Source organism: Hippoglossus hippoglossus, chromosome 9 (genome assembly GCF_009819705.1).
Source record: "Hippoglossus hippoglossus isolate fHipHip1 chromosome 9, fHipHip1.pri, whole genome shotgun sequence".
Classification (NCBI taxonomy): Eukaryota; Metazoa; Chordata; class Actinopteri; order Pleuronectiformes; family Pleuronectidae; genus Hippoglossus; species Hippoglossus hippoglossus.
In genome coordinates, this window is record NC_047159.1 from 19,683,485 (window position 1) to 19,711,051 (window position 27,567).

The following is a 27,567-nucleotide window of genomic DNA, read 5'->3' on the forward strand; positions in this document are numbered from 1 at the left end:
TATAACAGTGTTAGACTGTAGAAATAATAAGAATAAACAATGGAACACGAGCTGAGAAAAAAGAGGAATACAATGGAATTATATGATGTGTAGATAAATATGATAAGTCAGTGTAAATAAGAGACAAAAAAAATGCTATTACCAATACTAATACTATTGAACTACAACTACTACTAAAACTACTCTTAAAAACAATAATAATAACAACAACAATAGCAATAATAACAAACAAATCACCTTATTTGACGTCCTAATTAAAGTGTGTTTATTTTGAAAGCACCGCGGGGAAGTGCCGCCTCACTGCGCTGCCTTCACCGCGGAGTGTGATGCGGGCTGCTCTCCCTGAGGATGACTGGGAGTGACGCAGGGCGGACGGAAAAAACCGGGGCTTGAGGGGGAAGGACAGGGCGGTGATGCAGGAGGGAGTGTAGCGTTGATTTCACAGGTTCGAGCCCGATGCACGGCCCGGCTTCCCGCACACAGGCTGCCCGGTGACTGACAGACAGTGGTAATCATAGTAATACTAAGGAAACTCATCATCAGCTCATCCTTGGGGAGGATCAGTGAGGATACACTCCCAGGTAGGCTCCAGCATCATGACCACACACTCGACTGCACGTTAGGCTTATGCTGCAGGTGGGTTTACAGCTAGATGTCAGTGTGCAGATGGATTATTTCACATCGTCAGTAATGTGGAGGTGAATCTTCAGGGTGGCTTCCTGTGCGTCCTCGTGTTCTTTAATCTGTACGGGCTACGACCAGTCACGATTCCTTACTACAGAGCTCTGATTCTCCATCTGCTGCAGGTTGATAACCCAGGACCTGTTTCTCTGCAGGTGACGCTGCTCCCGGTTTCTGTTCATGGCCAAGTAGCCTCGTCATCCCATTTTTCTCCCCCGAACACCCAAGTTGCAAGACCCGTTCAGTGGGAGGATATCTCGGACCCCATCCCTCCGTCATTTTTAACGAGCCTCCATCACCATGAACTACCTACGCCGTCGACTCTCGGACAGCAATTTCATGTCCAACCTGCCCAATGGCTACATGAGCGATCTCCAGCGGCCCGACCCGCCGCAGCAGAGCCCCGCAGTGTCGCCCGGGCCGTCGGAGAGGCGCCAGTCCACCACCGGCAGCCCGCAGCCGCAGCAGCAGCCTCAGCAGCCGCAGCCGCCGCAGCAGCAGCCGCAGCAGCAGCCGTCTGCAGGTGCAGGCGCTGGCTTCTTCTCCTCCATCTCCAACGCTGTCAAACAGACCACAGCTGCCGCGGCCGCCACCTTATCCGAGGCGGCGGACCGGGCAGGGGTCTCCAGCAGCGCCAAGATCCTCCTGGTCATCGACGACCAGCAGACCGACTGGTAAGAGCAGCGTGCAGGGGCCGTCGTCTAGACAGGGATGTGTGCCAGTGGCCCTAACATGCGGAAGGTCATATGACTCACCCTTGTGCCGTGGGACACATCAAGTGTAACATCTCCATGCCCACACCACAAACACCTATCTGTGCGCCTCCTGTGCCATGGCTCAGGCGCAACACACAGTGAAGGCAGAGAAGCCATTTTCATTCGACGATCAGCTTGTGACGAATTCCCTCCTGCACCCTGCCATTAATGCTTAAATTATGGCACTGCACTAGGCCACCACGATGATGATGCAGGTATTCTCACATCAAGGGCAAATTCTGCAGGAGAACATGCATGTTAGTCGAGCCTCTTCACATCATACATGCTCATTGCAGCTCCGTGCACAAGTAATAAAACACAGCACTGCAGATATGTGCACCATCCCATCAACTCTGTCACACCAGGCACTCTTCATAGGGTGCACTATAATGTAGGGGACAGTCTCTGTGTTCTTACATGTCCAGTTCATAGCCTCATGCTCCATGCAGGTAGATGATCATAATGTCACACATAGGCTTATTTTGGTTTTATGCACTGCCAGCAGTTCAGGTAGCAGCAGCAGAATGCCACAAGCTTATAAGGTGTCACAGGAAAAGAGGATTGTGTTCCTCTGATGTCAGCTCATTTCACGCATTTGACGTCACACCTGTGTTGGCCAGTAATAGCTACAAGGAGTTTTTCAAAGCCCTGCAAATGCTGGAGAAAATGTCAGCCGTCAATCACAGCAGGAGAAATGTGCAAAGGGTTTATTTCGGGATAAAAACAACATGTGGATTCCTTGTTTCACATTCAGGGTGAAGATCTTCAGAGGAAGAAAGATCCACGGGGAATTCGACATCAAGGTGGAACAGGTGGGTTTCACATATGGAACTTTTAGTTTTGTTCTATATTGTTTTTCTCTACTCCCTATTCAGGCAAACAACCAGCCTTGTGAGCCTTGAGACTATACTGTGAACAACAGTTGGACTAATGTTACATCATTCTTTCATAAGAAATGAGTATTTCAGATTTTATTGGTGTCAAGACCTGTTAACTGAAACCAACATGGTGGATGATTTATTCCTCATAGATGCAGGCGTTGCCATCGGCATCGCTAAAGGATAAGTTGATTGTATTTATCTCTGGTCATTATTTTCTTTAAAAGCATTAGTGGCTATAAATCTTCAATCCAAAACGTACCTCTGGCCACATTACGCATCCTCTCCTTCACTTGTATCTTTTATCATCTTTATTTTCTGCAGCAGTGTCACCGCTAAGTCATTGGGAAAATCATTTGGTTTTAGAGGCACTGATCAACTATTGGCTTGACACTAGTATAAAATGATTCATGGTTTCTTCGATAGACGGCACAATAAATCATCCAGTACACTGGGAGCGGCTACTATGTCCATAGAGAGCCCTCACAATGATGGATGTCCCAGTTCACTAATGTCTGAGTATTGACAGGAGAGTGGACTCATTCCCACACTGACGTGCTCCGTCTGTGAGAAAGAAACACATATTTTGTCTGTCTGATGCCCCCACAGTCACTCTGAGGGATTACATTTTTTAATCTAAGGTAAATGAGTTTATGTATGTATCCACCCAGCAGCACCTTCAGAGCAGAGGAGACCATGAAATTTGAAAGAACGTTTTCTCTGTTAGTTGTTTTACATGTTTTTTGCACTGCCGTTTTCATGATTGACCCTGTAGCCGCTTTTCAGGATAACCACACTTCAGATAAAGAAAAAAATGGCGATGTGCAGGGACACAGTGGCTCAAATAGAGTCCAAAACTGTTTTTTAATGGGCCATCGGAACTAAACTCTAAAAATATGATGTATGGACATATATATTTACATCATTTTCAAATGCAATATCAATTTTGTGCAATTACTAATAGGTTTCTACTCTTAGATTTTGAAATTTATATTGAAAAATATATTATTCTCATATTTGTTGGTTGTGTCATTTGTCGAATTTAAACTTGTTTTTTTTTATTTACACTAATTTCAGAAGTAGCACCTCTAATTTATTTGCTGCTTTTATCTTCTATTCTATTCTATTCTATCAAGTCTGGAAGTAGTAATCCATTGCCCTCCTGCTCTGATGGTGACCACAATGTTTTTTATGCTGCCTGTTGTGGACTGACTTTGCTGTTGTCCTTTCAGGCTGAATTCTCTGAAATCAGCCTGGTAGCGGATTCTACAGGCAGCTACAATGTGGACATCGATGCAATCAGGAACGGACATAAGGTTACTAAGTAAGTAACAGGTGGAAAGACTTGGATTATTTGCAGTTGCAGCTATAGGGAGATACCATTTGGATATACACTTAAAAACCAAACAGTTGTCTCTTACCGTGCGGTGTAATATCTGCTGATGTTCTGTGTCTCAGGTCCATTAAGCCAGACTTTGTGCTGATCAGACAGCACGCCTTCAGCATGGACAAGAACGGAGACCATCGTAACATCGTGATTGGCCTGCAGTACGCTGGACTGCCTAGTGTTAACTCCTTGCACTCTGTCTACAATTTCTGTGACAAGCCGTGGGTGGTAAGTATCAGTTAAAGTGTTAATTCATGAGAAACTATATTGTTCACGTCGACTTATAACGCTGCATCGTGAGCATTTGTTTCCATTTCAGTTTGCTCAGATGTCTAGACTGTGTAAGCAACTAGGCCCAGAGGAGTTCCCACTGATTGAGCAGGTTTACTATCCAAACCACAAGGAAATGGTGAGTTGGTTGCCATCTGCTCCCCCCCCCATCTCCTCCCTCTTTCCACTTGTCCTGATGGGTATGCCTTCATGGTAAACAACCCTTAAAGAGACATACACAGAGACAGGTCATCCCTCTCCACGGGTCACATGTTTTGAGGGTAATTCACTCTCATGTCAATATTCCATCTCATCCAGCAGCTGAGACCAATCTAATTTCCTGGGGAGTGTCTTGTTGTTGTCGTTCTGGGTAGAGGCAGAGTTTTTGATCATTCGAGTGCCAGATCAGTGTCAGTGCAGCGAAAGTGAGACTTGCAGTAGAGCAGTTGCCTCCTCCCCCTGCAGCCACAGGCTGGCAGCACCGGGCTGGCTTTCAAGCCATCAATATGATTCAGGATTCCTTGCAGATACAGAGGATGGGTGCTACTGAATATTTAATTTCTCTTTAATTGAAATGGATTAAATATTGTCGTTTTAAACATTTGAGTACTACCATAGAATGAATTTATGAGAAATCTGAACATGTGATAATGCTCCTGTTACAGATCACCTCCCCTCACTTCCCTGTAGTGGTAAAGATGGGCCATGCCCACTCAGGAATGGGAAAGGTAATGCTGAAATGCTCGAGTATTTACTCATTTCCCTGTGAACGCCATGTTTTTGGGACCAATGTGTGTCATCATGTTTATATCTTGACTCCAGGTGAAAGTAGACAATCAGTATGATTTTCAAGATATTGCCAGTGTGGTGGCACTGACCAAGACTTACGCCACATCTGAGCCTTTTATTGATGCAAAGTATGACGTCCGCATCCAGAAGATTGGAAACCATTACAAGGCTTACATGTGAGTGGAATTAGGGTTCTACTATATTTAATCCAACAAATGTGATTGTAAAAACCTTCACAACACACTGGTATATCGTATGAGATGTTAGAACGTTAAGTAAACGTATATTCTTATTAACAGGAGAACGTCTATTTCTGGTAACTGGAAAACCAACACTGGCTCATCTATGCTGGAGCAGGTGGCCATGTCAGACAAGTAAGAGCACATAAACGCAGGTGAGATGAAATCATAAGTGATATGTCCCTCTGTAAAATTAGAACTGTTTGATAATTGCAGGTACAGAATGTGGGTGGACTCTTGTGCCGACATCTTCGGAGGGTTGGATATCTGTGCTGTGGAGGCTCTACATGGCAAAGATGGCAAGGACTACATTATAGAGGTACCAGAAGGCAGTATGATGATACCAGGGAAAATGTGTCTTAGGTCAGGAGGTAAATCCATTAAATGCATCATGTGTTTTCTTTTTTTAAGGTTGACGACTGTTCCATGCCACTGATTGGGGACCAGCAGGATGAAGATCGCGTTCAGATTGCAGAACTTGTGGTCTCTCAGATGAACCAGACTGTTCCACACACTTCCAGCTCTTCCACTGTCCGTGCCACTGCAGGCCAACCAGCACAGGTGCTCAGACACTCCGTACTTGCTCCAGTGATCGCTCACCTTTCTTTATTTCCCCCACTTTGATCAGTTTTATTTGCCAAATCAGTGCACGGAGTGAGCTAACATGTTTTATACTGATGTAGCAGACAAACAGATTTAAGGATAGATGTCCGGGTTAATAAATACATATAATCGAGTGTCATCAGCATAGAGACTTATGTCATATTTATGGGTAATATAACCAGAAGACATACAACATCATAAAATAGAACAGTAATGGGCCAAGCACTGAGCCATGGGGAACACCAGGCTCAATATTAGAGAGACCTGACATGGTCAGATATCATGTGACAATTGACCAGAGGGGCCAGAAGCAGTCCAACATCCTGTGCTGGCATTATTTAGCACTCCTGCAACATTATATAAACTAGAATATATTTTATCTTCTGGCAGAGCACACTTTTCTCAGCATATTAAGACAGTTAAGAGAAAAGATTCTAACATTTTATTTTCAGAATGTGATTTTCTGTCTTTTGTAATTTTTTTAATCCTTTTTACTTTGATCAATATAACATTTTTTGTGTCATTTATAGAAAGCAGTGTCTCCTCAGCCTGTCTCTCAGCCAAGAGTACCACAGACTCAGCAGCGCCCCTCACCTCAGGGTAAGAAAAACTATTTATTTTTGTCGAAAAGTGACTTGTTTTTATTTGAAAGTGTATGTAACGATATTAGGAAAGTACTTGATTGTGATTGCTGATCCTCTTTTACTGCTTAGGTGGTCCTCAGCAAAGTCCCCCGTCTCAGCAGCGCCCACAGCCTCAAGGTCAACCACCTGCACAGGCCCAGCAGTCTGTTACCAGCCCTGCTACAGAACCCGGTGCCCAGGCTAAGGCTCATCAAGGACCTGTAGCACAGCCAAGGCAACAAGGTCAGGGAGCTCCTCCAGGTCAGAGAGCTTCCTCTGGTCAGGGCTCTCCTCAGCGAAGCCAGGGAGGTTCCCCTCAAATTCAGAGGCAACAGTCTGCCTCCCAGCAGAAACCATCTGCAGGAGGCCCTGGCCAGAAACCTGCAGGTGGCCAACCCCAACAGCAGAGGCCTACCCAGCCACCTAGGCAGCAGTCACAGGGGGGGGCACAGAGGCCTCATGGTCAGCAAGGTCGCCCTGGAGGACCCACCACCCAGCAGCCTCGACCTGCTGCTCCAGGCCAGGGGGCTCCAGGAGGACGACCTCCCCTGCAGCAAAAGCCTCAGCCTCCACAGAAACCCAGCCAGGACAACACGGCTATGGGCGGCTCTCCACAACTAAAGTAAGTAAATGTGTATGATAAATAACTTGGGATCAGTTTTCTCTCGTTTTTCCTAAAGTGACCCGTACAGCTGACCTGGACTGAAGATCCCGTCTTACATTTCGCCTGCACTCAGATACAGTTTGCATGTCACATGGGAAATCTATTCATTCTCTTTATTGACAATTGATCCACCTGGATGTGCATGATGTATCGATTCTTACATTTTTCAATCCGTCAACAGCATTTTCACAAAACAGAACATTTCAGATGTGGCAGGTTAGAACAACAACACGAGGACTTTGGTTTGTAGTTGCTCAGAAACATAATGACTGTGTTACTTCTGTCACAATTAACGTTTCTTAACACAGATGTCCATATTCTATATCAATTTTCTTATAGCAGGCATACACACATACACACTATATATACTGTATGTGGAATTTAGTTTTTTATCGCCTGATGAATAATGCAACTGCAACTGTACAGATCTGTGTTGGACTGTATAAATAATTTAAAGGATTGCTTCTATCTGAGTGGTCAATATTCCTGTTGATAGTTTTCATGAATAAATTACAGATAATCCCAATTTTGGATTAAATTGATGAAATGGCATTTTACGCTCTCTCGAAATAGAGGCTGAACATATCTATCATCAATCCCTGATGAAAAAAACAAACATGCATCACTTTGCATCCAGAAAAGTCATTCACTATTCATATCATATCAAAGCTATGTTGAAATGATAAGGTGATAGTGAATGACTGCAGAGGAGGAATGCGCTTTAAGCATCTTTTACAGATCCTTTTCTCCCCTGTCCCTCTCTCTGTCTTGCCATGCACCAGTCTTTTCATTCCATGGGTTTGCTGCATGACTTTAATAGCCCTCTCCTCTATTGCCGTTTTCCTCTCTTTATAGCAAGTCCCAGTCTCTTACCAATACCTTCAACATTCCAGAAACCCCAGCGCCACGAGCCAGCCTTAGCCAGGACGAGGTGAAGGCCGAAACCATACGCAACCTGCGCAAATCCTTTGCCAGTCTCTTCTCAGACTGAGACGGCATAAGCCCCCACCCCTCCACCCCTCTTCCTTCTGACAGAAAGATGGACAGGCAAACTGAAGGACAGATTCCTTCTCCCCCCCCAAACCAACAAGGAGCAACAGGAAGTCGCCTCCGATTCATGTATATTGACCGTGATGTGAAAGTGTACACACTCGACACTAACTGCCTAAAATAGTTCAATAATTTTAAAAGGAACACAAAGTAGAATACAGAGTAAATTTGACGTCTCAAACATTCCTCGCTTCGCTTCACGCTTAAGTAACTCATTGTGTGTCAGACAAACTGTGAGCGTGCGCACACACACACACACACACACACACACACACACACACTCAGACACACACACACACATGCGCACACACGTACAGACACACACAAAAGTCTGTATATGCATGAGAACACGCACAAGGATGTGCAAGAAAAACAAGACAATGCTTCTCCCTCTTGCTTGGCGATGCTGTATAGTCATAGTGATCTTTACGTTCGAATTTAGGTCGGACTACTTAACAACCAAATCAATTAAGGGACTGTACAAAAGTTGTTGGGGTGGGGATGTTTGCTAGATCTCCTATTGTAAACATGATAAAAACTTATTTTTTCTAAAGAGCTGCTTAATAAACTGCTATTATAGCCACATATTAGAATGAGTGCAAGCTCTGAGCTGAGCGGCCTGTGATGTATTTTTGATATAAAAATATAATCTCCTTTTATTTTAAAAACAAAACACACAATATAGAATATGTAATAAAATACAAACATAGAGTGAGAAAAAAATGACTACAATTAATACAAAATAAATTATTATTACTTTTCCTTTAACAAAAATCTAAATGACAACCCCCATTTTTCTGACCCCCTTGCCCCTAATAACTTTTGTACAGTCCCTACAGCTGAACTGTCCTGCATAGACTGTCCTCTGTTCGCCAATGCTAGATCTGTTAGAGCTGTTGGCTGCTCATGGTGATGTCTTAGCTGCATGTCAACAGCAATGGTTGCGTTCCCCCACCCCTGACACTGGCGCTTGTAACTGTGTCGTCACATGTAGTTGAATTGGTTAGTAAAGTAGCCTGTAGTACTCGTTGTGAGTGTGTTGTTTGCTGCCACTCCTTCCCGTTTTGTTCCCCCCCCCAACTTTCAGCATGCCTTACGTGGACAAGAAAGTTAGATCAAATGGAGCTGTCTCAGGGATGTCCAATGGATTGTGACACTTCTGTGTGGGTGAGGGTCTTCCATTACAGTTTCATTGTGGCTGTTAACCCATAATGAAGGCGAAAGCATGCATCTTAAATGAGGTCGAAGGTTTTTATTGTTTCAAATGTATTTGCACACAGAGTATATTGCAACATTATACTTGAATAGAGTGATGCAGACTGATGTATGAGGTCTTTTGATTCAGGTTTACTCATCTGCCGCTTGACAAAGCAACAGCTCACTGCTTCCACACTGGGGTGCTGCTGTGTGTGTGACAGGTGCGGTACAGTAGGATGCGCCATAGGCAGAGACTATTTAGAGTTTAATTTCATATTCCCTTGAATTCAAAGCAATGTAACGAGAGAAACAATCCAACTATTGCGTTTAAATGATGCACAGTGAGCTAGTAAGGTTGATGTGAGGGTGTAGCAGTCAGTCAGTGCATTGTGATATTGCACTGAATTAACTCCGACCCTGAATATGTGTCATGCAGTGCAGCAGAGCTCCTGCTGCCGTGCATGCCCTTCTGTCAGGCCACAATCCAAAGCATATACTCAGCCAAGGAATGTCACATGTTTTTTGCAGCTCATCTATATATACAATAATGAAAAAAAAAATGATGCAGACATATAGGAATGTCAAATGTGGGATGCACCTCCGCAGCACATTTAGCACTTCCTGTCACCCCTTCTTTGCACTGACAACCCTTTCTTTGATCATTATTCTGAAAATCTGAGCTGAAAAAACACCTCAGTTTCCAGGCACTGAAAATGTCTTCCACAAGAAGTGCTTTTCATGCAAATGTTGACGTAGTATGGCAATATCAAGCTTTATAGAGAAGACCCAATAGCCAAAAGAATAGAGAAGTCCTGGTTCCCCTGCAGAATCCCTGCGTTGCCTGTGTTCATCATCAGCCTATCTCTGTAGCCACAGTGACCCCTTGTGCTCAATGGTGCATAAATGTGTGAATGTCGTTCCGTAACTGGTGAAACCAAATCGATGTGTTGTACAGAGCTCAGAGTGATGCAGACTGTCTCCTCCATCCCCTGCTGCTGCTCGTGCGTGTTGATATATGTCTCTCTAAACTTTTTAGCTTTCATTTTCGAGATTTGTGCATTTTTGTTTCAAATATCTTGGACATGCTTCTATGAAGAAAGACTGTGGGTTAAAGCATAAGTAATTTAGGGATTCATTTTTGACTGGGTGTCCGTACATGATTGTCAGAGCTCACCTCCAGGAGCAGCCTTGTGTAACTGTTTATGAAAATGAGCCATCACAATTAGCATGGATGGTTAACTTTGAAAAATGTCATGCTGTTACTCAGAGGGCTCTTGGCCATACTAAGACGCACACTCCTGAGACTGATGAGCAGTGACTGAGGTGCAAAGAATAGTTTATCGTATTTCTGTTTTTGATATTCACAAATGTGTACATTATTCATGGTGGATATGTTTGACTGTGAATGTAATCTTTTTTTTGTTACAGCTATATTTATTGTTTTCTAACTGCATCGTATAATCATTGTGAAAAAATGAAATCCGTACAAATTTTGAACTGATTGTCGATCGGTGCCTGCCAGAGTTGAAAATTATAAATGTAAGTGCAAAAATCAAAAGGCTGGGGTTGTTGTGAATTTAAAAAAAACAAGATACTGCGTAATGTACATCATGGTGGATTATTGAATTAAATGTTAAAGAATATTTGATGTTATATGCAATGTAGCTATATTAAGTGAAAATGAGTATGTTCTTAAAACATGCTAATGTCTAATAAAGTCTATAATCAAAAATGACTCTTTTATTTATTAGTGTTGATTCAGTTTATGAACAGTAACACAGAGTTCACGTTTGACCTCATCACATCTAACCATTAACCACGTGTGTTTATCCTGGAAGAGAAAGGGTTCTTTCTGTGTGGAGTTGGCTTGTCCTTCCTGTGTCTGTGTGGGTTTTCTGTGGGTCCCCCAGCTTCCTCCCACAGTCCAAAGACATGCAGATTGAGGTTAGGTTAACTGGAGACTCTAAATTGACCATAGGTATGAATGTGAGAGTGAAAGGTTGTTCGTGTATGTGGATGTACCCCGCCTCTCGCCTGATGTGAGCTGGGATTGGCCCCATCTCCCCATGACCCTCCAAGGATAAGATATATAAAATGGAGGAATGAATGGATTTTCCATGTTGTCCAAAATCCATCATGAAATTCTTTTTTTCAGTCTTAAACTACACATATTAGACAGTTTGGCTGTTTTATCATTAGTTAATTGTGTTATGGTATTGCAAATAGTAGTAAGGTATCTAATGATGTGAAATATCTAAAATATGAGGCAAGGAAAGAGCAAAAAAAAATCCAAATGTTGAAGTCATTCCATTTCTGTTTAAAGATTCTTTATGCAACAGAAAACATTATAAAAATGAACTGAATGCATGCTGCAAACTGAGCACGGATGTGACCACAAGGGGGAGTGGGCCTACAATCTGAGACTCTGGCCTTCCTTTAACCAGGGTTATATAATTCCTTTCACACAGTGAAATGAGCACAGCATTCTGTGTCACCGTGTTTGAACAGAACTCTTCTAATACTCCACACTGTGTCACTGTGAGCGAAATGCATTTCTGCCAAGAAAATTGCAGTATGTGCGTTAACATAAACTTGGGCTTATTTATCATGGAAAACTGCAAAAAAAAGTATGTTTAGTGCTTTTGATTTTTAATGTATTCATTCAAATTGATGTAACAGTTACGTTGATAATGCTGCATGTTTGTTTTCGGGTTTTTTTCTTCTACTGTGTTATGAAAAGCAAAGAGGTTTCATTTTCACTGTCTGTCAAGTTACAGTCACCATCACACAGAAAATACAAATACCAATGTGTGCAGAATCCTATTGACCATTAACCATTCTGTGACGTGTGAACAAATGGCTCCCTGAACACCACTCATCCTAGCCTATCTTAGAATAATGGTCTAATTCATGGTGAAAAAAGGAAGGAAAAACACATGTATTATGTTCTAGTATCTTTTGCTGATCTGAATGCAGCAGCTGCAGCTGACAGAGACCGGTAGTGTTATGCACCCCCAGACGAAGAATGATTGTATTTCATTGCCTTGTTTTGTACAATGACTGTCTGCATCCAGAGTTGTGAGAAAAATATTAAAATCTACTCTCATCCAACTATCAAATGAATTACCCTGTCCAAATATTTTTGGCTGGTGGGTTTAATGCTGAGTTGGAGAAGATTGAATTTTAATAACAGTGGATCAACTTATTTTTCCCTTGATAGATTTCACTGCAGACAAAAGTGACTGGCGAGAAAAACCCAATTTGCAGGTAGGATGTTATATAGCGACTCATGAAAGGTCAGTATATGGTTGGTCTGTCCGCTTGCTTGCACTTCCTATCTCCCTGCCCAGTGGGCCATGCTGTTCTCTTCTAATAAATCTGGGTTTGGTTAGTCGTTAGGATCCTCTCTGATCAGGAAAGATTCCATACACACACCTCACACATTAACACACAACATTGTCATGCTGCATTAGCAAAGGAAAGGCTCGTATCTAGATAGAAGACGACAGTGATAAACTGATAAGACAGAGTTTATCACTGTCTCGCAAACTAAACCATCTATTTACAGAACACACCTGATATTGTGATCTTCCTCCTCATACGCTATAGAGATGTTGTGTAATCATCCTGATACAACTTTCATGACTTTGCAGGTCACAAATGAAGGATTCAAGGGTACTGCCAGCACCAGTCTCATTCTGTTTAAAAAAGGGGAGGGGCGCTCACGGCGTCCCTCTCCGAGCCTGGATATTTCTAGATCTGACCCATTTACATCGCCCCGAGAATCTGCGAGCACAGGTACATCTGGATGGCTGCACCTGAGACGCGTTATTTCATACATTAAGACGCCATTAAATCACAAATTGAAGCAAGTGTCAAAACTGATTTGCACATTTAATTTGATGGGAGGGGGCGTGTGCAAAGTACACAGGGTTTGCATGGGATAAATGCCAGGCATGGGGGGGGGGGTGTTGGGGAGTGAGGGGGTCAAACCACATTTGTGTCGTTCATTATACATACTTAAAGAAAACATATAAGCAAGTGTTCCTGTCATTCTCATCATTTTATGAAGGAAAAGTAGAAGCTAATGTCAGTCCACGGTTCTGTTGTTTCATTCAGCTATCAGCTATTTGTTTCTGAAAGGCAAACACTGGCTGTCACAGCTCGCATACACGCTGCCTCACAACCCGGCACAATTAGTGCAACTCAGTACTGCTTTGCATTGTGCTGCAGTGGGATGGTGGCTGAAGGATATCCATATTTAGAAGGACCTCTTCTCAGCGAGGCACAAACGATTTGTTGTCTCTCCAGACTTGAATAGCGAGACCTTGATGACAGCCCTGCATTCTAAAACCTCCTGCTGACTTCAATCAGCGCCGGAAAATCTGACGAAACTCTGAGCGGGAGCGGTTTGCTCTGAATGTAATATTACCGCACTCTGTTGTTACATAACAATATAATGGTGACAATGCATAACCACGAATAACTCACGCTGTCGGGAGGCCCAGGGGGAGAAGCTGCACCGCTCTGAGAGGCATGTACCTTTTGGTTCCAAATGTGTTTCCCCTTTAATAAACCTGCACACATGACTGAGTGAACCTCAAGCCAAGATGGCAGATGATGAAGGATGAGAGCGGAGTATGTAGTAAAGATTTAATTAAGCTGCACCATGGGATGGCTTACTGCGACTCCAGAGGCCAGGACACAGGAGTTTGTGTTAGTTCGGTGCAGCTGTGAATAATATCTCCACTATTCTTACTTTGACCTACATGTAGTGAGAGGTGGCTCGGCCCACATAAGTGTAGGTCTTGTTTTCACCGTGAGGCTGCCACAGGGGGGGCAGGGTGGGGGTCTCCTTATGGTGATCCTTATGTTATCTTTAAATTGTCAATCTCTGATGGAGATAATCTGGGGCGTACGAGAGAGAGACATCTGTGCTGTGTATGTTTTCACCGAACGTTACAGTGGAAATGAGGCTGAACTGCTGATCTGCTCCCACGGTGCATTTTCACATTGCTGGAGCCTCACGAGCAATTTTCACCTGCCTTGGCTTCAGCCCGGTGACGTAGGTTTTTATGGTCTCCATGGAAGACTCCCATCAGCACTTTACTTCATTTCCTTTTCAAATCAATTCGCTCTCTCTTGCTCCTACTCGCTGTGCGTCGCCATGGATACCGCACCCAAATAGTTTGGCATGCACATGAATTTGTTCATGAGTGTTACTCACAGTGGACTGGAATGTTCTTTTTTCTGTGCAGCCAATGAAAATAAATAATTTCATAATCAAGTAAATGATTTTTTTTCCAATTCTATTCTTCTTCACGAGGCAGAGCAATGCATCTGATCTCTGATGCATATGCACAGTTTCTAACATGCATGACATCGATATGACAGTAAAGATCTCCTGCTTGCTGTAAATCCTGCACACAATCCTGTGTAGAAATGTTTAGTACATATACTACATCCCCTGTCGGCATATTTATACTGTATTTATTGTTTGTTTCATTGCTTATTGCTTCTTTGCACAACTTGCACATAACCTCATGTTGTATACTTTAATGGTGCTGGTCATCAGGGTTTCCAGTATAGGATATTGCACATTCTCCTACTATTCGTTGTTGTTCAGTTTTTCTGTTGTACTCATCCCTATAGCTGTTTCTATGTTAGTACACTGAGAGCAAAAGCAGTGTTAAACCTCTTGTATGTGAACACATACTTGGCCAATAAAGATGCTTCTGCTTCTGCTTCTTTTCCCACTTGCACAGACAGTATCAGCTCCCTGAGGGCAGTAACATGAACATTTCTTACTCTGGGTCACTTGAAAGAGAACTAACAATCTGCTGAATAAAATCTAGTCTGATCCACCAGGGATCTAAACTATGCCAACGCAAATTCTTCGGTTCCCTGTCGAGCCAAAAAGACATCCACTTCACTTGACTGCCTCTAAATCCTCACAAAAAGAGGTCTGAGTCGTGTGCGCCCTATATGTCCCGCCACGACTGTAAATCACGTCTGGGGCACGAACGTTTGAACGGAGAGGATTGAGTGGTTTAATTTAGCTGAGGAATTAATCAGGTTTGAGTTGGAATTAAGGAAAGACCGGGTGCATCTCCTGCTGCGTTTTTTCCGACTCACCACCGCTGCACTTCACCTCCAAGTGACTCCAAGGGACTGCATATTTCATGAAGGGCATAAAAAGGTTCTGTAGGATGTCAGGGAACCACCCACGTTCAGACATATGTCTGTCTAAGAGGTCTAATTCCAGCTGTGTGAAATATTAACCACTGCAGGGACCACACACAACATCCCTCACTTCCCCGGGGGGGTTCCCATGATACAGTCAAACTGAAATGTTTTTGCTTTAACATCTCCATCTAATGTGTTTTCTTTGTTCCTCTGACATATGACGACAGTCCAAAATAACTTGCTCTGTATCGGGCCTGCCACACTGGCTATTTTTGGGGCCCAGGCAGAGAAATCAGATAGAAACTTTGCAGAAAGACACTTAATCTTGGATAGATTTAATTGGAGACATCTGGATAACTGAAGGTTTGTTTACTGTGCCAGCATGAGTGGGAAGCCGGAAGAAAGCAGAATGGCCAGATTCTTCCTTATGGCTCATTACGTCTGTGACGTCTGAGCAGTGTGAGCTCGTGTTGGAGGCAGAATGGCGTAGTGTTCGGCTTCAGTGTTGTTACTTTGTGGTGGTATTAGCCTGATCGATCCCTGTCAGAGGGGCTTCTAATCAACAGAGCCATTGATTTCCTCTCCACGGAGCCTGTGAGGTGCCTGCGACACCTGCTAGCAGCCAGCTGACGGACACTTATGCCTGCTAACCCACAGCTGACACAAACTGATGCCAAAGCACTGTGCCGGTGAGGGTGAGTCACACATGCCCAGATAGATCCCACTCTCAGCTCAGGGATGCTGGAAGCCGCACAATGTGAGATCCACTGTCCTGTTGTTCTGAATCATATCTAATACACGTGGTGTGTCACAGATGGAGTCTTGGCCGTGGTGTTCTGTCACCAGGACGCAGGCAAGAAAAGTATAGATAGTCCATGCTCGAGCAGCGTGTGAAGCTGACTCTCCTGCAGCGAAATGAGCTCTGTCAAAGCAAAGTATCATTGTGATCTTCAGCGTGATCAGCACACTTCGTCTGTAGTGATTTCTCTCTTAGCCGTCAGAGTGCTACGGTAAGCAGTTTTCCTGCGGCAGTCACATGCTCCGGGCCGGGGCTCACAGCCAGATGTCCCCATCATCAATTCAGACAATGCAGAAGGATGTGGCGCGGTGGGACTCTGGGGCAGATGTGTGTTACACGGGGGCTTCTTGCAAAAGTACAAACACATGATCTGCAAGCGAGAGAGGATATTATATTAAGAAGCCTCGTGGGTTATCTGAGCAGTTCCTTCAGGGGCCAATCTGTGCCAATGTATGCACAGGCTCTCCAAGCAGATTTGAATCACTGTAAACACTTGGCTCGAGATAATGTATGTTGTGATTTGATGCTTTACAAATAAAATGAATTGAACTGCATGCAGTCCATCAGACTATAAAGCAGCAGTGATTAGTCAACTTTACTGTTTTCTACAACTATTTTGTTTTTCGAAAAACCTCTAAATAGTTTTAAGCGAACAATTTCCCAAGCCCACACACACACACACACACACACACACACACACACACACACACACATACACATGCACACACGCTCAAGATTCAATCTCGATGCAATAATTTGAGGCTTTTCTTTATGCTGATGAATGAAAGTAAATTTAATACTTTTGCTTTTTGGGTGGAGGACCATTTAAAGGTGTCACCTGAGAGTATGGAGAGTTACAACCTGCACTGTCACAGTTTTCTGATATTTCATAGATGGGGAAAGTAGTGGCACATTAGTCAGTGATGGAATTAAGAAGCAAACAGTTAATCTTTCCCATCCCCATGTCCACTGGTGTAGGAGGAGCACCAGTGGCTACAGGTTTAGGAGAGGCTCGGTTGTGTGATGCAGTCTTTTCAACCTGTCTGCAGACTTTCATAAATGTCACCATCAGATCTGCTTTGATCACAGAGCCCCTCTCTCTCACTGCAGGATGACCACACAGCCAGCAGCTCCACCGGAAAACACTCACGCACTTACATTTAGAGCTCCATATATTCAGAGATGAACGGAGACACCGCAGTGCACTGTGAACACCCACCCAACCCCAGCCCCGGCCTCCTCCTCCTCCTCCTCCTCCTACAAGCGCCCCCTCCTCACATAAACACGCACAACCACGCCTCCAGAGGCACGCGCACAGGCGCAGGCTCGGACACACCTCCTCCTTCCTCCCCATCACACACACTCACAAACACACGCACACTCTCTCAAAGACATAAGCGCGCGCGAGAGCATCGCCGGGTGACACAGACAACATGTAAAAGCAGCATGAAGGACGTGCGCTCGGCTCCGGGAGGCTCACAGCAGGTGCGCCAGGACTGAGGCTGCAGCCCGCGGGGAGAGCGGGCTGCTGCTGCTGCCGCTGCTTCTACACCACCACCACCACCACCATGTCCCCCGCATCCGACGACACGGTAAGGCCCCGCATTCACTTCTTAGATCTAACGTGCACAAACTTAGCCCAAGTCATTCCCACCGGGCTCCCTGCTCACGATCGGCGGCCCCCGTCCCCCAGCTGAGCCCTCCGCCTCCGCCTGTCTTTTTCCCTGCTGCAAACGATGCCATTGAAAGGCATCGGGTCAGCCTCGGAGAGGATGGAGGGCCGTCCTGCGCCGCAGCACCAAAATAACAGGAGGGTGCCCGGGTGCGCCGGAGCCAGTGTTGGGTAACAACGAGGCTCAGTGCGCCGCGGCTTGGCCCCTGGGGGGGGGGGTTCAGGCGAACTGCATCACATTTGCTATTCTCTGGAAATCCCTGCGGGAGAGCACACCCCCCAAGTTGTTTTACTTGCAATTAATCTCCCAAGTGAATATGAGCCCAATATTCATTAACCTGCATGTAACCATAAACACCGCATGGCACCATGAAGAGGCTGCAGCCATTCTTACTGGTTATTTAACAGATTTGTTTTCCCCCAGCCTGAGATTTTTCCCTCAGTGAGCAACTAAGAGGAGTGTTTCATGGTTTCTTTGCTGTGTGCTGTAGCCATGGAGACAGTATGTGGCATGCTGTGCTAGAAAGTGTAGCCCCCCCCCCCCCCCCCATGGTAACAGCATCAGACCATGAAGATGAACAGAGGGAGGAATGTGTTGAGTTATAGTCTTGTACCATCTTGGCTTGACCTTCAATTAAAAACAAACAAGAAAAAACAATCTGTTGTGTCAATGATCAGTGTGATTAAATATTAAGAGGAAAAGTCTTCATATTTCTACAGGGAGTTAGAAGTGTGTCTGTGGTCATCTTCTGTAATGATGACCTCACAGTAGACCTATTTAATTCTGATATTTTATCAATCTCATGTAGTATTTGCTGTATAATTCCTTGTAGAGTCCTTATGTAGAGCTATTTGTACACTATCATTGCAAATCCATTAATATCTACTTTAACCATGTTGTCTCGCTACACTTGGAGAGCTGATGGCTATTATTCATATCCATTAATGTATTCAAAGTGGTGCTCTTGTTTGAGGCAGATAGATTGTGGTAGTGAACTACTCACATCCTTCACCTCATCGGCTCTATTTTTTATACTGAATGAAGAAGTCTCGTCATCCCGCTGACACCTCATCTCATTCATTTAAACCTAGAAAGATTGGAAGATTGGAACTGATGGATTGAAGTAACTTACTTTTCCTATGTGGTTTAGACATCATTTCCACCGTCATCACTAATAGGATATTAATAATGCAACGCTTTATGCTGTATGGGAACAAATGACACAGAATTAATTCCAGATTATTGTTGTATCAATAACACATGAGTGACCATCGTCCCAACAGTGACAGAACAGCTGATAATGAAATATATTCAACCAGAATGGCAGACTTGTAAGAAAGCAGCAGTTTTCACAGGCTTTCAGAAGCTTTGGCTTAAAAAGCTTTGAAATGCTTAAACTTCATTGGATTTAATTTAATAATTTAAAGTTGTTGATTTTAACATACCAAATTAAAACCTAGATTACCTGAATAATTTGTTACTCGCACAATAAGATGAATATAATAGTTTTACTGTGTAGAAGTAATGTAATAGCAAGGTTGTCATGATAAATGCAATGAGATACTGAGTATAAAATCATAGATCATAGATCTTTTGAAACAGTCTCTTTTTTAGATATCTGATAAAATAAATAGAATAATTGTTTTAATGCAACTATAGCTGTTTGTTTCTGTTTATTAAGTGCAGCCAAATGATGTACACATACTCTACATTATGTCCAGGAACAAGAAATTCTAACAAACCAAGCAGAGCAGTGAATAACAGAAAAGGTTTGTTCGTCATGTTGGTCGTGTGTGAACAGACGTGAACCTGGTGTGTTGCGGAGACATGACAGAGAGATGGCTGGTCAGTCCTCTCTCATCACGACGAACAGATGGTAGCTCAGGGTTGGCTTGTGGGCGAGTGCCAACAAGAAAGCCCATGTGTATGACACATAAAAATCCATTGTTGAAATAACATACATGATATTCTTTATATGCCTAATAAAATCGTCTGCATATTTTATTTTTTTATCTCAGAGAGAAGTTGTTGAGGAGATGTGAATAATTAAAACTGTAGAGGACAAAATGTTTTGTTGTGCTGCTTATTTTTAAATGTTTGACTCTGTAATAATCCTCCAATGAAAATCAAACAAATCTTTAATATCATCTTTGTTTACATTGTAAGCTCACTAATATATAATTATAGATAACTTATTTAATGGTATCCCAATATTTGCTGCAGTAATACAGTAAAATCAAAAATAAACATGTCTACAGCCATGTTTAGTAATTCATCTTTGAATCAAGTGAAGTTAAAAAGTTAGATTCCTTAGTAAACAGCAGTTTGGTGTGTTACAGTGTATGTTAAATTTGATATTTTTTGAATTAAAAGCTTTGTATCTGATTTTAGTAAACAATATATTCATTCTAAATAAAGACTATGTCTCAGCCTGCTATAACTGTTTGAGGTTGTACATGCTGCCACCTCAAATATGTTATATTAACTCAAGGTTTTAAGAGAATGACTGGTTATCAAGTTGGTAAGATATTGTGTTGTGGCTACTGGCAAGAAATCAACCTTGGGTTGTAAATAAGTCTTTAAATCGGTTACATTTTTACCAGGTCATCTGTACAGGAATCAGACCAAAAACGGATATTGTTATATATATTTGCTTGTAATGTTAATGGACTGAAATGATTTCAGCACATGTTTTGAATCACAGACTAAGTAGATATGTCCTTTGTACTTATTGTCTTTTTTCTTGAAACTTTGCTTGAAGCCCATACAGTGCATTCAGTTGTTTTTGTTTTATCTCTTCCCACAGGCTGTGTTGATCTTGAATGACACCTAATGGAGACCAATGAAGTTACTTTAAGATGACACGGACACATCCCCCTGATATACTGGCATCGACTTTGTATCAGGACATTAGTTCAAATCCTATCAACGACCACTCTTTTTCTCTCCACTCCTCCCAGCAATGTGACTTGAAAATGATAGACAAACCAGAAATCATTAACAAAAGACACTGCCGTAGCTTTGACTTCATTGAGTCACTGGATGATCCACAGTCTTTTTCATCCTCAATGGAGTACCCGTACAAGAGGGCTGAGCATCAGACATTAAACAAAGATGTCATGTGGAATGGACTTGATCAACAGGGACATCTTCGCTTTTCGTCTCCCGATCTGTTTAATACCAGGCAGTTCCAGCAGCAGAACAGCCATGAAAAAAACAGCCATCTTACATGGTCAGACTCTAAAAAGAGAACAAGATCTAAAAGTGCTCCAAGGGTTAAGGCAACCCTCACTCCTGTGCCCATCTCAGTGTCTCCTCCAGGAGCCAGGAAGGGCAGGGATGCACCTCAGGCTGCATCAGATACCCTGAGGACTTCTGAAACACCAAGAGAATCCTACACATCAAACAGGGCTTTTTTGAATGAGGTGCATCCTATCAAACTTCAGCCTCACTCTCCCCTCTATGTGTCAGACTGTTTTGAGGAGGACAAACCAGAAAAACCAGCTGTAACCCCTCATGTCAGGTGCCGTGTGGACATTAAACCAGACGCTTCTGTACTGCAGCACACATCTAGGCAGGTTCCTAATGTACGGACTGAGCACCTTTGGCAGAGATACTCCCAGGCTAGTAGCAGTCGAGGTTTGTATGTACCACGGCAGGTTGTCTCCTCGCCAACACCCACACCAAGCGAATGCTATAGTGGAGATTTTAGACAAGGATACCACTACACCACCAGCATGTCTCCCATTTCCTACCAGCATCTAGACATGCACAGAATGCAGTCACCAACAGCACCATATCTGAGTCAAGAGCAAAGAGCTTACTCAAATCCGAACATACCCACCAAGTTTTTCTACACAGAGGACCCTGTTCGGTATCCAGGCCATCCCTATTCTAGAGCACACTTTCAGGATGATCACTCTAGTTTAACCAGCCATGGTAGTACAATGACATGTCAGTATGATCCAAGGACTAGATTGGTGCATACCCTTCCAGTCAGGCCATATTACACAGAGCGCCTGTCCAACAGAGAGCCAGCACACTCTGCATATAGTAGGCCTTACTCCACGAGTGAGGCAGGGTCCTACTTTTCTCAAACTCCATTGTCAAGATCTTACTATGGAGATGACAGCCAATTCAATCCATACCATACGAGTAGCTCGAGGTTGTTTTATCCCAAACAGTTCAGCTCTCCTGAGGAGCAGTACTTTCACTCAAGGCCATATTATACGGAGGGTCGTCAACGCCCACGAATGTCCCAGGCTTTTTCAGATGACTTGTATCGCTCAAGTATATCTGGTTATTCTAACCGGTCTTCTCTGCACACACCACCAAGTGTAAGACAAGACCCCAGTATACCCCCGTGGTTTACTAGCAGCTATGTAGACACAAGTAGACTAGGAGCGGAGGTCAAAAACCATTCCAAGTCTTGGGACAATATTCTATATCCACGGCATGACAGAGAGCAGTCAGTACCTCGTGGACGAAGCTATGAGAACCTGTTTTACCAAGCAAAGCATGGAGCACCCGCTGATGTTACATCTCAACCTGTTATACTTAACCTCTCCAGTTCGCCAAGACGTTATGCTGCACTCTCACTATCCGAAAACTCGTTAGAGAGGGGGTCAAGCAGTCCGTGGAGGAACATCAAGAGTGGGAACTGGTTTGTAACACCGGAGATTACCATAACAGACAATGACATCTCTGCAGCCAACAGCAAGCGGCGTGATGTGCACTCTGTCCGTTGGGATATGTCGGATGCTGAAAAGACTTCATCTTCGAGAATACTGCATCAGAAGCAGCCGTCCACCACAGCAGACATAACCAAAGACAGGAAACACAACAACTTCTCCCTCCAGCAGAGTCTAGAGCAGCTGGACGAACTCCTAGCAGATTTGGTTGTTGATTACAAACCACCAACTTGCAGAAAATCAAGTGTCGACCTTTTGGACCAGCTAAAACAACTCATTACTGAAGATGATGACAAAGACAGAGAATCTTCTGGACTTGAAAACTTAGGCTGTCTGAACACACAGCAGTCCTCTAAATCAAGCCCTGACACAATCAAAGACCCCGATAGTGGGTGTGATGCTTTACAAAGGAGTGCAGAAGAATGTTCTCCAGACCACAGCACAGATGATGATGACACTATGGTGTGTGCTAACAAGAAATGCAACCGGATCGAGAGTATGTTCAACGCTTGCTTGTACTACAAATCATGTCACAGTTGCTACACCTTTTATTGCTCACGAAACTGCCGCAGGGACAACTGGGAGACCCACAAAGAAACCTGCCTTTATGGTCGGGTCAGCAGTGTGTGCCGACACACTCTTAAGTTCTGCAGAGAGAGCTCAGATATCCACAAAGCCTTCTCTCGTGTGGCTAAAGCTGGCTACCTCTCCAGAGGGAGAGGCGTTCTCTTCCTGGGTTTTGCTAATCCAGACACAGCTGACAACTTCCTGCATGTTGGGCTGGAGAGCCTCCTCATGTCTCCCACATACTTGTCTCTCAGAGAACTGGATGGATTCAAGGACAACCTTGGTGAATACTGCAAGGAACTGCAGCAGGCAGGGAATGAGTATGACCCCAATGAATGTTTCCTTCTGAATGTATCCATAGCTGTTGGTGAACTAGTGCCTAATAGACCTTCACCAAGAGTCCCAGCACCAACAGTTCGAAAATATGCAAAGGTGTCCTTGGCCTCCTCAAGTCCTGACAAAAAGGTACTTAAGAGGGACAGTGAAATGGAAACGCTCATCCTCACTCCACCTCCAGGCACACCAGATATTGACAAGGAGGGGGAGGAAGGGAGAAAAGCCAGAGAGGTTTGCTTTGTCAACATCCAGCGTGAGCTCAGGACCAGGGGAGTCTTCCTTCGTCACGAGTATCCCAAGATCTATAATCAGCTGTGTGAGTTTGTGGAGAGCAACAAAAGGTTCACTCCTACCACGATTTACCCAATAGACAAGAGAACAGGGAAACAGTTTATGTGCATGATCATGGCTGCATCTGAGCCAAGAACACTGGACTGGTTGGGTACCCCTCATCTCTTGGATGATATTATATAATATATCACTGAATAGTAATGGTAATGATGTCAGTACACAGTATGTACATACTGTAAATACAAGGTATAAGCAAATTGAACACTGATACAGAAATATGTGTGTATATGTGAGGAATCTCTGCTCTCTCTCTCTCTCTCTCTTTCTCTCTCTCTCTCTCTCTCGCTCTTTCTTTTTTCTCTCTATTGCCACACACAAACACTAACACTCTCATAGACACACACATATACACTACAGTGTACACTCACTTTTAAAAGTTTCCCTATATTGTTTTTGGCTTGTTTTGATCCTGTTGCACTCAGAAGAGTTAATAGCCTGCATGTAGATTAGGCACAAAAACAGTTATCCAGGTGTATAAGGTGTGAATATGTTTGATCTGTGCCGTTTCTGCAGACTATGTATGAAGCACATAATATTTATGAAGTACACATCTCATTGCCTCCACATTATAGTGGGCACAGCCAGGTCTCATGTTGTAACTGTCACCCACTTTTGATTTAGTTTGACTAATGTTATAGCAGAAATTTATATTATACCTTGTTGGTTGTAATATTACAACTTTTTTTTTGTATTTAAGTATTGTTTCCTAAGTATACTGTAGTTGTGTGGGTATTTGTTATTATTGCTATATTAGTTATTATTTGATAGTTTGACAAAGACGTACAATCAAACAGTTTTTTCCACCTCATTTATATTTTTGTTGGGTCTTACTTCATCCTGCGATACGACTTGATGTCATCCTTCTATAAATTGCTTTGTTTGAAAGTGGCCTTCAGACGAAAAAAAAAAAGCATTTGACACGAAGCAATGTATAGGTTTAGCTATTTCTAAAGGCTTGACAGCTCTTGACTTAGGTTGTTTGAATTACCATTGTAAAAGAAGAATTATTTTGCTCAAAGCATGTTATTTATATCAAGTATTTTAATATTTATATTGCTAATAGTTAATTGTTTCATGTTAATGAGATACAAATTGATGCTATGACATGTAAGAGGTATATAATATATATTGAGTATTAGATAATTTGAACATCATTACCTTGAGACCTTATTGTAACTAATACCGCAGTATGTTCTTAAACAATATGCAATAGAAGAGCAACCTTAACATCTATATAGTAAACCCTATTTTAATATTAATATTGAGTAATTCCTTGGAGCCAAGAGCTGCAAAGACTTTGTTTGCACTAAAACATAAATTATGAAACAAGAATGTTCCTAACATAGCTGCACCACTGAACCCAGATGATATGCTTGCTTCCTTTGCCATTGTTGACTCATCTAAGGTTGCTCTTTTACTCGGTTATATACATATATCTTTGTGCAAGACCTTCCACAAGTTTCTATTTTGTGATGTTTATAACCTATATATAAATATATAATAAATGGAATTTAATGAGTGACCTTGTGGCTTTGCATTTCTCCACCAGAGTAATCCCTATCCAGTTTTTGAACAGGAGGTTAAAATAATCTTCCAATCGGCATGATAGACTTGCACATTGACATCGGTTATAAATCGTTTTTGCTCTTCACTGGGGTATTAGATCTCTCTCTGTTTAGTGACACACATGAAGGACTGGCCTGTTCAATGTAGAAATAGCCCGTCCCTCATGTATTCAGAAATAATTTACTTTGTTGGTGTTCCATTATTATAAATGATCTTCTCTTGGTTTTGATATAATGACTGCCGGTGATAGCACAAGAGTGCATGAAATGGATAAGAAAACATTTTGTTTGCATAGTGCATATAATACCTATTTACAATCATTTCATTTTACAGTAAATACAGGTTTAAGATTAGAATGGGGGATGAGGTGTAGAGCACACTATTATTGTTCCTGTTTTTAATAATATGTGGCAACTGATGTTTCAACCAGCGACTGTACATTTGCATTGGTAAATCTGCTCTGATGAAGATATGCTGTCTGTCAAAATATTAGTTTTTGCTTAATAAAAGCTTGAATTATAACCGCATCCTCAAATTTCTTCTCATTGTTTTCTCTGAGACACTGAAATGTTGAGATTCCCTCATCCGTTTCATGCTGTGAATCTTCTGTTGTGCTGCTCGCTAAAGGGTTTAGTGTTGCCTCATTCTTCCATGTTATTAGACCACCACCTAGTGGAATAATGCATAATTTATGTGAAACATAAAATTTGCTTTTTTTATTCAGTCCATTATAGGTTTTCAATCTGCATTCTACTGTCTATTAAACTTTCCTTTCAAAATATCAAATTGAAGGCTTATGGCATTTTGTTTTACCTGTTATTCTGTCATATTAAGTATTAAGTGCAGTGCCAGGGGATGAAGTTCAGGTAAAAGTATTTCAACTGCAGTGTTGTTTGTGAATGACTATAGATCAAGATGCTAAGACAGTGCACCTTCGTCAAAAAGTTTGCTCTAATCCAACAATTATGTGTCTTTCCATCACCTCTAAGTGTATTCTCATCAGCATATTACACATCATTATATTATCATTTTGTCAGACTGTTGCATTCAAAGGCTGTAGGCGTTTTTATTTGCTGAAATTTTGAACAGCTCAAATAGTTTCACACACACACACCCACACCCCCACACACACAGACAAAACAAGAATAATTCACAACTGATATGCCGTAGTAACAAATTGGATGTAAAATCCAGAGAGGTGAGCAGGTATTCTGCTTTTCTGGGTTCCACCATGCCATGTGGGCCCCTGCTCTGCTTTAGCTCAGAAGAATTTATTTTATTGTTGGTCAGCTTAGATTGGTTAGCAGCAACATGTCTGAGTTCTCAATTTAAGTGTGTGAGGGTATATGAGGCCCACAGTTACTAGAATGGTCGCCAGTTATTTCATGCATATTCAAGTGGGATTAGTACGTCAGGATTTATCTTTACAAATAGCTTAAAACTAAATATTCAGTGCCAATGATTGTCAAACAGGATCCAGATGTTCAAATATATACAGAATTTGGATACAAAAATATAACAAAATAGTCTCTTTTTTTAAGAATATGGAACATGCTGCTTTATGACCATCAAGACAAAAATGTGTTATTTCAATTTTTTTTAAAAAACATGTTGACTGAAATTAGCATAAGAACTTGAAACAGATCATTAGAAAAGTTTTGCCAACAATAAAGAAAGCATTGATTACCTCCTATCTTCAGCATCCGTTTGTCTGTCTATTAGCAGGATAACACAAAAACTACTGGATGGATTACCATGACATTTGGTGGAAGGAAGAGTCAGGGAAGAGCACATTCAATCTTAGTGCGATTTGGAAACGGGGGAGATCCAGGCTTTTTTCCCTCTTTCTTTAACATTGTGAGATGGGGCATTTTATGTTAGCTGACTCATGGATCTTGATGAAAAAAAAAATGTTTAATGAAAGTGTGCAATTGGGTGCAGATCCAAATAAAAATCTGGATTTGGTGAATTTAAATGTGGCTTCGAAGGGAACTGTTAATAGTGATAGTGATAATAAAAGCAGATTGACAGATATTATTCAGTAAAATATGACTTACAGCGTTTTTAAACACACACTGCACACACACTCCAGACAACACGGACGACACCATCACGCCCCCTGGGGGTTGGCACTACTCTCATCCTATCCACCGCGGGCCTTATGTTTACTATGTGGTACTGTGTACTATATTTTTAGTGCTTAAAATGTGGTGTACTTATCTGTTCTGTTTTTTGCATACTTATATGTTCCGTCTGATTATA

At 42.5% G+C, this 27,567-nt stretch overlaps 2 protein-coding genes across 3 annotated transcripts; both read left to right on the forward strand.

Moving 5' to 3' along the window:
• The first annotated feature begins 313 nt into the window (after positions 1-313).
• syn1 (synapsin I) lies at positions 314-10,868 on the forward strand. 2 transcript variants are annotated; one of them, XM_034596168.1, is made up of 14 exons: positions 314-581; positions 837-1,355; positions 2,191-2,248; positions 3,547-3,638; positions 3,773-3,929; positions 4,021-4,110; positions 4,637-4,699; positions 4,794-4,936; positions 5,060-5,134; positions 5,216-5,318; positions 5,411-5,560; positions 6,133-6,202; positions 6,316-6,847; positions 7,745-10,868. In XM_034596168.1, exons 2-14 carry the CDS (start codon positions 982-984, stop codon positions 7,878-7,880), a joined length of 2,043 nt encoding a protein of 680 aa, XP_034452059.1. In that variant the 5' UTR covers positions 314-581; positions 837-981; the 3' UTR covers positions 7,881-10,868. The 2 variants fall into 2 exon arrangements, with proteins under 2 accessions (XP_034452059.1, XP_034452060.1); XM_034596169.1 differs by having other exon boundaries at positions 7,783-10,868.
• Positions 10,869-17,417: 6,549 nt separating this feature from the next.
• On the forward strand, positions 17,418-25,829 carry unm_hu7912 (un-named hu7912). The gene is made up of 2 exons (XM_034595020.1): positions 17,418-17,713; positions 20,601-25,829. Exon 2 carries the CDS (start codon positions 20,653-20,655, stop codon positions 23,860-23,862), a length of 3,210 nt encoding a protein of 1,069 aa, XP_034450911.1. The 5' UTR covers positions 17,418-17,713; positions 20,601-20,652; the 3' UTR covers positions 23,863-25,829.
• Positions 25,830-27,567: the final 1,738 nt, after the last annotated feature.

What these genes read in the sequence shown, in the direction of transcription:
- syn1 (XM_034596168.1), top strand. Translation starts at nt 982, where the DNA reads ATGAACTACCTACGCCGTCGACTCTCGGACAGCAATTTCATGTCCAAC. An exon ending in TCTGTGACAAGCCGTGGGTG is followed by an intron (nt 3,930 to 4,020) that starts GTAAGTATCAGT and finishes TTTCCATTTCAG; the next exon opens with TTTGCTCAGATGTCTAGACT. An exon ending in CAGGTGGCCATGTCAGACAA is followed by an intron (nt 5,135 to 5,215) that starts GTAAGAGCACAT and finishes TGATAATTGCAG; the next exon opens with GTACAGAATGTGGGTGGACT.
- unm_hu7912 (XM_034595020.1), top strand. Translation starts at nt 20,653, where the DNA reads ATGACACGGACACATCCCCCTGATATACTGGCATCGACTTTGTATCAG.